Source organism: Perca flavescens, chromosome 5 (assembly GCF_004354835.1).
Source record: "Perca flavescens isolate YP-PL-M2 chromosome 5, PFLA_1.0, whole genome shotgun sequence".
Lineage (NCBI taxonomy): Eukaryota > Metazoa > Chordata > Actinopteri > Perciformes > Percidae > Perca > Perca flavescens.
Window position 1 is genome coordinate 20,230,438 of NC_041335.1, and position 11,179 is coordinate 20,241,616.

At 41.3% G+C, this 11,179-nt stretch overlaps 1 protein-coding gene across 1 annotated transcript in view; it reads left to right on the top strand.

The window, feature by feature from the left end:
* Positions 1 to 11,179, top strand: part of frmd3 (FERM domain containing 3) — a 52,166-nt gene extending 40,987 nt beyond the window's left edge. Inside the window, exons 14-15 of the mRNA XM_028579141.1 lie at positions 9,880 to 10,117; positions 10,699 to 11,179. Coding sequence (XP_028434942.1) covers positions 9,880 to 10,117; positions 10,699 to 11,179 — 719 coding nt within the window. The remainder of the gene's footprint in view (positions 1 to 9,879; positions 10,118 to 10,698) is intronic.

An 11,179-nucleotide genomic window follows, 5' to 3' on the forward strand; every position in this document is an offset into this window, starting at 1 on the left:
CATGACATAAGTTCCTTTTTCAGGGCAGAGTGTGGCTGTTCCATCGGTGTGTGAATGTGCGTGAAAGTTTATCTGATGAGCAGGTGGCGCCTTGTATGGCAGCCTCGGCCACCAGTGTGTGAATGTGTGTAAATGGTGTGAATGAACCTGTACTGTGTAAAGCGCTTTGAGTGTTTGCCAAGACTAGAAAAACGCTATAAAAATGCAGTTCGTCCAAATGTTGTTGAACAGAAATGTAATGTGACAGTATCTTAAGCAAAAGCAGCAGGCAGGGAGAGAGGGGTGTCACAGAGCACTTTGACTGATGTTCAATTATCTTTATAGGAGGTAGGACTGGTCCGAATACCATTTTTTGAGCTTCGAAACTTCGGTAGTAATGAGCATCGAATATTCTAAGCTTCGGAGAGAAGGGGCTGAACATATTATCTCTAATAAAGGCAGGAATCTCTATGTGTCTGTCTGTTTGTTTGCATTATGATTATTTTGAGAACCTTTCATCCAAACGACTTCACAAGGGAGTGCAGTGTCGTATTTGGTTCAATATAGATAGACAGGCCAGACGCGTTCAGAATTAATAAACTTTTAACCTCTCAAGGATCCCCGTCTCGTCAACGGGACACTTTGTGACTGGGGCGTCGCTGTAACCTCGATAAAACTTCCACTCATGAGCGTTTTTATAACTTTAAAGCATTAAATCTTTAAAATATACAGCCATGTACACAACTGTTACAAAGTAAAAGAAAATAAAACAATTTAGCCGTAATCTGCGCAGCCGAGAGTGCATGCATACCTGTTGTAAAAGTGGTATTTTGACCAAAACTTGATTTTCATAAATCCCCAAGAGTCCAAGGAAATGTAATATCCAAGCTTTATATTCCAAAACGATCTCTTCGCCTCACAATGTTGAAGTTTCTGGCCGAATCACAACAGAAAAACGCGAAACAAACGTTTTCCATTTCCGCACTTTTTATCGCCGCTAGCTTCTCTGCCCAGCTTGCTAATGCTCAAAGTGGGCGTCATCCATTGTCATTGACATATATAAAAGGCGTCATCATGTACCGACAGTATCTTCTTCTTCTTCTTTGTAGTTTATTGGCGGTTGGCAAACCAACTTAAATGTGCATTACCGCCACCAACTGGACTGGAGTGTGAACGAGAGATAAATGCAGAAAATAAATAAACCAAAATAAAAAAATAAAAAAAACGAATATTCGAATATTCAAATGTCAAATTTTCAATTCGAATACCAACCCACCAAACGAATGCCCTAATAGGAGGATATTAATGTTTACCCAAAAACCTGCAGATGAGGTGGCAGTACTTTTTCAAGCCCGGAGTAGTGTCTGAAGATTTTCCTCACAAAACTCAGAGCAAAGAAAGTGCCTCAAAACTCCCTCTTGCTTGTAAAGCTTAATGCAGTGAGTGCATGGTACTGTGAGTATATCAACATTTATATTAACTCCAGTTTTATCATCTGGAGAGATTTTAGTGTGTAAATCCAACTAGTGTGTGTATGTGTGTGTGTGTGTGTTGCAAACAGCCTGTCCATGCTACTGAGTTATTGCTGGTTTTGTATCTTCATCCATGCGCTCACACAGCACAGGACTCAACCTTTTGTCATCCCATCCTCTCCTGTTACCTAACTCATTCCCTCCATCTTTTACACCCCACCCCACTTTCTCCTTACTTCCTTCATTCTCACACATCGACCTGACCCATGCCCTTTAGGCCTTCACACATATACAGTACAATCATACTGTTGTGCCATCACTCTCTTCAAACTGATGATGACGCGCCTCTTCTGACATAATTTACAGCCACTATCTCCGCCTCTCCTCCTCTCTCTGTATTTCTCTCATCTTCCCTCATCCCATTTAGAGGTAAATCAATACTTCTTGGCTCAGGGTCAAAGAGCTGCAGCAGTAAGCAGCTCGGCTGTCTCAATTGGTTTGGGAGGGGCATGATGTAGTCATCAACTTAAAGGCCTCATGTAAGGCTGGGTACTTACTTTGATACGCACCAACTGAATGGCCTCCATAGTATTAAATATCAAGAAATGCATTGTCATTTAGTGCCAGATTTCAATACCTCAACAATCTCATCAGCGTCAGTGAGCCAAAAAGCGTGCAGCTTGCTTGTACCAAGATTTAATAATGCTGGTGATTGGCTGTAACCAATTGGTATCAAAAAAGTATCATTCAGGAACCGGTATCAAAGTGAAGGTATGGGCACCGAATTTTTGAACAATACCCAGCCCTAGCCTCACACCTCTTCCTAACTGGACGTGATGTGAACATGCAAATATCAGATTATTTCAGTGTATCTCAATGAAGATATCCTAACCTGCTCCATGCATTGGCGAACAGGCTAAGCAACGTGGTGCTTGTTTGAAAAAAAACTGGCTCTATTTTTGCAAAGTTTTGCATTCCATCTGCCACAGTACGCTTGCTTGCTGTATGTTAGGAAAAGGTGTCATGCACCAATGAAAGGATACAGGCTGAATAATAACTCAAGATTCAATTAGAATTAGAACTACTGCAGTTTCTACTACTCTGTGTTGTATGCTACTCAGTAAAATAGCAAACATTTTAGTTGTTTATCATAGACAGTGGAGGATTATTAATACGCTATTAATGGAAGTGTTTTGGATCTTACATTTCTTGTTTTTTGTTTGTGGCTTCATCTGCAGTTCCCTTCAAGATTCTGATGGATTCACTACTTTTTGCACTCTAGTTATTTAAAACAGAGAACAACCCATTGCTCAGAAAATATACTATATATATATTTATATATAACATATTACTTGTCAAAGTGCACAATTTTAGAAGACTTCAGGTGAAGTGAGGTAAATAGTATATGCTTAAAATGAGCTAGTGTCATTCAGCTACAATAATTCGTACAAATAGGGACACTTTTGGACAGACTCTCCTCAAAGGTGTGTTAGTGTTTTTACACACCAAAAGTGACAGAACTAGTTGTGTAAAGAAGGAGAAAAGAGGAGACAGAAGTTCAAAACCTTTCTACTTTTTCATCTTGGCACATCTGGCCCATTGCTGCATGAAGTGGGTGTGCTGATCGGATTGTGGTTTCAGAAAGTTACAGAAATTGGCCAGATGTATGGAGATGAGAATTTAAGCAGGGTTTGAACTTCTCTCTTCAGCTCTCTTTACACAATTGTCACGTTTTGGGTGTAGAAATGAGTGCAACACCATCAGTCCCTTCAAGTAAATAATCCCCCATTTCAGCAGTTCATCCCCACCTTTAAAGAGTCAAACACTGAGTGTTTTAGGAAGGCTGCAGCAAAGACTTTGGGATAAAGTGTCCTCGAGATGGTCTAGGATCACCGTCTATATTCAGAGTACTAATCTTAGCCATTAGAGGGGAAACAGGAAGCTGACCCAAGGTTAGTGCTGACCTTGTTCTGTTTGTACAGCCTGTCCCCTTCTTATCTACCAAAATCCACATGCACAAAAACACACACACACACACACACACACACACACACACACACATAATGTTTTGGCTACAGGTCTCACTCATGGATATGTCATGATTAGACTTCATATTCATGTCTCACATTTGAGGCTTTATTCGCACTTCTTCCATCACTAAACACAAAAAAATGGTTGATGCAACAAGTGTTCTTTTTTTCGCACTTGCCTGTCTGTGATCAAATATTAGCTCAGAGTTTGTCTCTGTCACTGCTGGAGTATAGCAGGTTTACTGTAGAGGTAAACAGAAATAAATGTGTCTGATAGGAGGAAAAGACACAGATAAAGAAAGACTTGCCGAGAGGAAAAGAAAGTGATCCTCATCCCACCCTGGGTAAGGCCTGCCTCTTTGTAATCACAGTTAGATTAGCTGCAACTCTGTAGCCGGACCACCTGGTTATATTTAGAAACTCCAGCTTTGGGCCTGATCCTCCTCTAATGCCCCTCTACTCTTTGATAACATTTCTTACATTCACAGGAGGGTCCGCCATGTCTGTGTATCAGAGAGAGAGAATGTGTCTGGTGTATGTCTCTCACCATCTCTCTCAGTGTGTTTAGGCGTGTGGGTGTGAGTGTTCGTACCCATCCCGGCCTCAGAGCTCAGCTGGCAGCCCAGTCAGTCTGGGTGTGGGGGTCTTACCGCAGACAGCTGGGATTGAGGTGTTTTTATCAGACTGAACGATGGAGGTTCTTGAGCACGGAAACAGCAGTGATGTTAGAGGCGGACTCATGCAGAGCAGTTTGGAGTTGGAAGTTAGCGACCGACCCAACATAGTTGATACCCTGAGCTGTGGGAGCCAGGGCAGGGCAGGGGGACTCGGGCTGGACATGACTCCAGAGAAGCTTGATAGTGAGGGAATGGAGGAGGGACAGGCCGGGCCTCTTGAAGTATTCCACCCAGGGGAGTCTACAGATGAGCAGGAATCAGCGATTGTAATGGCTGAGGCCTTGAGGTGCCAGGTGAAGATAACAACACGGCGGAGCCTGCATCTACGTATAGCCAACCACACTGCCCGGGATGTTTATGTACGGCTGGTGGGACATGGGGGACGCATCGCCGGAATCAATACTGGACTTCAGAAAAATACGCTGGAACAGAGTAAGAGTGGGTGGCAAAGGCAGAAATATCAGTGTGTCAAAAAGACATCAAGATCCATAAAAGTTTATTATAGTGCATCTTTTGTCTTGTAGTTTAACATTCAGTGAAGTTTTATTGAACTGTGCATTTTTTCAACACATCACATGAAAACTGGAGTACAGGCATTTCCACCTTTAAACATGTATCTCTACATTTAAATCACTATGAAGGAGCTGAAACGTGCAGTAAATGTGTGAGCTAGTTCAGCCCCGTAGTTGGGTTGCCAGGTTTGTTGTGGCAACTGCGTGCTGCAAACTGTGAGTGTATCTCAAGAGACCCCTACTGTATATTAATGTGTGTGTGCGTGTGTGTGTGTGTGTGTGTGTGTGTGTGTGTGTGTTACTACATATTTGTAGTAAAACATCCGGCTGAAGGATTAAGGAAGAAATTTTGAATATTTAGGCTTTTAATATATAAGGCTTGAATGCAGCGCCACAGAGGAGAGCTGCTACAACACTGAATAATCAGCATAAAAGTTGGTTATTCTCATACTTTTGTTTTTGTTTAAGTTTTATAAGACCATTTATGAGGTGGAACAGTGCCTTGCCTTTTTTAGATTTAAGAATAAAGCCTTATTCTAAATTAACAATTGAGAAAAGATTTAAAAGTATAAATACTGATTTAACATTATAGTAATTTTTATTTAATTTTAGTGATAATTTGATTCACAGAAGGTTGGTAACTACACTCCCAGTGTATCTGTTTGAAATGTGTGTGTCCCTTCACTTGCTGGCCTCATTTTGTTGCCGTATCTCCCCCTGCTGAAGGGTCCTTGGCCCGACACTGAATCTTCATCAGGTTTAACAGTGATGCTTTACAGCTGATCCTGTTTCACTTGAAACTGTACACAGAGGACGAGTATAAATAAGTAAGAGGTGTTGAGTTAACTAAGTATTAATCCCTAACATACATAGAGATGAACTGCTGAAATTAAATATTTAAAGCTTTTCTTGAGTATCAGATTCTTGTGTGTTGCTTCAGTTGTGAGTTGAGAAATCAAAATTGACAGAGAGGGGAGTAAACATATAGTACAGTAAGTGGCAGCTCTATTCTTGCACGGTTGCATAGATAAATATACTTTGGAGGTGTTTGGGTGTTTATGATGAGGTTGCCTGACAAAGATGAATAGGTCTCTCAACACTTGCATAACAGGAGTAAACCCTGCTCTGTATGTGCATAAATGTGTGTGTGTGTGTGTGTGTGTGTGTGTGTGTGTGTGTGTGTGTGTGTGTGTGTGTGTGTGTGTGTGTGTGTGTGTGTGTGTGTGTGTGTGTGTGTGTGTGTGTGTGTGTATATGTGTGTGTGTGCACACAGGAATCTAGCGCCTTGTAATGTGAATCAACTCTTCTAAGGAGAGGCTTGTATCTGAATGGGAAAGAAAGCAGACAGTATTATAAATTGGAAAACAGCAACAGCAGACTAATGATGTTGTATGTGAGTGAATGGATTTCTTACTTCTACTTGTGAGGTCAGGTTTATTTAGTCATGATGTGAAATGAACATTGCTGCCCACATAGTTTATAGTAAATAACAATGTTACCATTTTCATATACTGATACATAGCAGCCCAAAAAAAAAACATTACTGGACCCCTCGATGTTTAGCCCGCACACATCTAGTGTGGTACTTGTTAAAGGCCACTGTAAACATATGTATTTAATGACAGTTTTTCAAAAAACACCGTCCTTATCTAGACATACAGTATTAAGCGAACCACTCAACAAACTGTACGAGAAAGGCTGTTCCAAGACTGTAATGGTGTTATTAGAGTAGTTACAAATTTCGAAATTTGAAATTCCGTTTTACTTTGGCTCTCTGTCTATTTTTTTATTCCATCCAGCCTCGCTTATTCCAGAGGGTCGCATGGGCCCGAGAGGTGGGGCACACCCTGGACAGGTCGCCAGTTAATCACAGAGACAGACAACCATTCACATTCACACCACAGGCCTTTTAGAGTCTGCAATCAACCTCCTGAAGGGCCTTTTTGTGTTGAGTTTGCATGTTCTCCCGGTTTCTTCCCACAGTCCAAAGACATGCAGGTTATGTTACCAACCCTAAATTGCCTGTATGGTGTGAATGTTTGATTGGCAACCTGTCTCTCGCCAAACTCTCAAGGATAAGCAGGTATAGCTACTGGATATATGGTAAATCAGTTGCTAAACACTTTTTAAAGTATCATCAGCATCATGCATTGTATGCAGGGTGCGAACTACGGGGGGAGCTAGGGGGAGCTCGGCTCCCATTTATAGGACATGGGCTCCCCTAAAAACATGATTTGTAAAATTTTGGGGGGGTCTCTGAAAATACTGACAGTGTCATTTTTACGTGCAATTTCAGTTTTGTGTAATGTGATCATCGTGGATTATTATGCGTACTACTGCAAAAATATTCATTCATGCATGTCGGGAATTTAAACATAATTCACTTCAATAAAGATAACTATTCATGATATTCTTGTCATGAGCATCTAGGCGTGGCGTTTAGTACATGTTAACTCAAAGATTCGTAGAAAAAATATAAATGTTGGAGACCATTAATCGGTGCGCAAAGTCCTTGAAATCTATTCTGCAGTTAGCATCATATATGGCAAAAAGAAAACAAGGTAGTTTAATTAATTTAGGTTTTACTAAGAAATTGTGTAGCGATGACGTTAATAGCATGACCGATTCACCTGCTGCAAGCCCTGTTGGCACACCTCCCGCCGGGGTGACAACGCAAAAAGAAGCTGAAGAAATAATGTCCTTTCTGGCTGAAGATGGAGGTGGTTAACAGCTCATCAGAGGCCGGTCACGATCCTAACCCCTCCTGCTCCTCTCTCCCATTAAATTGGAACAACCAGCAGTGGAGAGACTGGAAGAGCCGATATACATGGCTGTTTGTTAAGGATGGAAGCTTGGGGTGCATCGCTTAGGCCTAATTGAACGGAGGAATTATGGTATTCTTCGGTAGCCTGAGTAACTTTAACCGTTGTTCATGTGAAATCTCAAAGACAGCCTGATGCTTTGTTTATTTGTTTGCAGTTTGACCTATCAATTCCTGTCAATGAAGTATAATAGGGTCAATCCTGTATAGTGCATACACCTGTATCTTTGTTGTCATTGTAAGCGGCAGGCGCACAAAGGCCACGGTATAGTTCGAACACTGATCGTATGTGCCATTTTTGTAAACTTGGAGTAAAATCATCTCCTTTTTCATTGTAATACAGCTGCTTTAACACCATCAAACACAGGTCCATCATGGCTGAGCAAGTGTGAATATCTCCTTTGATTTGTATTTTTTCCGTATAAAAAAATCTGTTTTCTATTACAATTCTGTCTTGGCCTGTATGCAACTGTGCTCTGTGAGATAAATTATGATAAATTCAGGCTATAACTATTATCAAGTCTGATGCTTTACTAAAACAGAAACCAGTAATGTTTGTTGCTTCCATGTTTTCAGGTTTAATGCCTCTCTCTCACTCTGAGTTCATTCACTTGTTGCCTTTTTGCTGACTCTGTTTCCATGGTAGCTGTCACCACTCGCTCCTCAGGTTTTCCACTCCCTCCCTCGCTGTCATTTACTTTCTCTTAACTCATAGTTGAATCAGTTGGCATGGTAACTGATAAGTCAGGTTGACCTTGAGGTACAAAGAAACACTTGCCTTGCCAGAATGCTTTGATTTCTTTGATATTTCAACCTTTCTTTCTTGACAATTTCTAGCTATGTGGATTAGAGAGGTGTTGACTAGCTGAGTCATATGTCACTTTTACCCTTGCTTAATCCATAGTTGGAAGACAGCTGGTCTTATTTTTAACACACAAACACACGCGCACACACAAACACACAGGCGCTCATATTCAGATTCATCTTGGGCGCTGATGTCAGTAATGTCTGAGAAACTCACCAGTCAACACCTCAACGTGAAGTTCATCCATAGACTGTATAAAACAGATCTATTCACACACTGCATTCTCCACAGGAATGACTGTTACACTGTAGCATCATTTTTATTTTAATAGAGCTAAACATTGAAATCAGCATTTATTAGAATTAGTGGGAGAGGGATGATCATTTCATCATTTCTCATTGTTTTACAGCAGTTATGTTCTAAAGCACAAATAAACTAACACATACCTCCGCGGGAAGGTGCGACATTGTCAGATTATGAGTGAATGCAGAGCTTCATCGTGTCAGTTTCTGTGTGTCTGTGTCAGTTAGACTTGTGCCACGTGGGGCCTAAAGGCTCTTTGTTGACACCCACAAATGTCCAGACTCGCAAAAAGAGAAAAGAGAGAATCATGTAGAGGGCAGGGTCTCTGCAGATACAGACACCACCACACACTTCTAGTGGGTATAAAGTGATTGATCAAGAGGGATTACTTCTGCATAAGTCTATACAATGTTTTTAAAGGAAATCGGTTACATATTATACCTTTAATTTTTTTCATTTTACATGTCAGTATTATGGGTGATATCTGTGGGTGCAAGAAATACAGGATGTCCATCATATGGATAAGGTGTTCAACTGCAGTGTAAAAATCTACTGCTGACTGAGAGTGGCACTTTGTCCCAGTTACATACGAAATAACTGTGTTTTGTGTAAGTGATACATTCACACTGTGAGTGTTGTCCCAGAAACTACTCCTACTCAGCAAAAGTCAAGTGATTGTGGATAAAAGTGCGTCAGCTCTGTTAACAACTCAGATAAAAATAATTAGTACTTCAAAAAAATTTTGCTTGATATTTGTGAAGTTTTATGTTTTTAAAATAGCAGTAATATTATGTCAGTTATATTGACATCCTTTAGCTCAAGCTGTGTAGCATCCTGTTTAAAAAGAAAGAAAGAAATAGGACAGCGTAGGATATTTTTTTGCATACTGTATAAAAACTGTAACCTGCCAAATTAGTACCTAGTGTATACATTGTACTAGTATTAGTATGAAATATGAAATTGAGACTTTATTACTAATGGCACATAACAGCCAACATCTTATAATTTCTCCATAGTAGAAGAAACCTTTACCTTTACTAAATTTACTAATATGAATTAATACTGTAGACTATCTAGTTTGTGTTAAAAAACACTAAATAGTCTAGCAAATATTATAATTGATATGAACGCTCGTCAGTCAGATTTGTGATGATGCTGTTACACGGCATTTTGCCTTTTCATAAGAAATATTTTTGATAGTTCTGGAGGTCTATATTCCCAAGTTAATTGAAGTTATCTATAATTAATCATGTAAAACAAGTTTCTTCTCTCCCTCACAGGTGTTGTTTCCGTGAAGGACTCTGTCCCCTTGTCTCCTTTGAAAACTTCAGCTGCACCTCCAGACACAGAGCAACGAAGTGATGAAGGAGGAAACTCTGCTTTAGGCAACAACATGCAGCCTTCCCGTGTTTCCATGGAAACCTCAAATCTCCGACCTCAGACACCAAAAGCTAAAGATGAAGTGGAGGAAGACGACGAGGCCAGCAGCCCACTCACCATTTCTGAGCTTGTCTACAGGTCTATAGAGTTTCATAACACAGCTATAATCACTATCTATACAGACATAGACAAAAGTTAGCAACCAGCTGGTGAACATTTAGCAGCTTAAGAGCAAGACATTTCTCTCACGAGTTGGTGGAGACCAAAACCAGAGCTAAAAGGAGGCTGAATATTGGATTTACATTTGGGAGGTGGCTAAATTGCTCTACTGCTGCTATCAAAGCAAAACACATGCAAATCTATTGTTTTCTCATGGTAGCCTACAGTGCCCCTGGCATGCACTTGTCTTTTACAGCACGCTTTGGCTTTCCTGAGCACATATTTTTGGCGCAAACCTCAGAGTGGCTGCCAGTCCCAGATGTTTTGCCTGACTTGCCTTGCCATTTTTTATGCTTTCATGTCTGTAGCAACATGTATCTCTGTGATTTGACTCTTTTAAGTTGAAATCTGCCTTTGCTACAGCTAAAGAAAAACGTAAGCTCTCCATCACCCTTTGAGAACTATCCCTTTCTTCGTCTTTTAGGTCCTGGTTCATTCTTACATATATTATGTAATAATACGTGTTTTCTTTGAATATATATCTTCCCTCTCCTCTCCAGCCCTTGTGCCAGCATGCTATCCACCCCAGTGGATGACAGTCAGGGAGGCGTCGACTTGCTTTTCTCCTCTCCGGTCCAAAGCCCCGCCAGGTTGCTGAGGGAGCTCCATGCCGACCCTGACATCCAGGCCCAGCTGGAGGCAGAGAGGGAGCGAGACCGGGCTTATGAACGCACCCGACTGGCTGCAAGAAGTCGAATGGGTGGAGTCCTGACAAGCAGCCTGCTCCGGCTGTCGTCCAATGAGAGAGTCAACGCATGTTTGCTCAGCGTGGCCCGCTTTGTTGCCGTGGTAATGGGCGTCCTGCTTGTCACTGTGCCCACACTGCTGCTACTGCTGGAGTCAGACATTGACGTGTCGTTCCTCCACGAGATCCGCCAGACGCCGGAGTTTGAGCAGTTTCACTACGAGTATTACTGCCCACTCCGGCGCTGGATCCTGTGTAGGATCAGCATGGCCATGGAGAACCTGTGGTCAGACTGA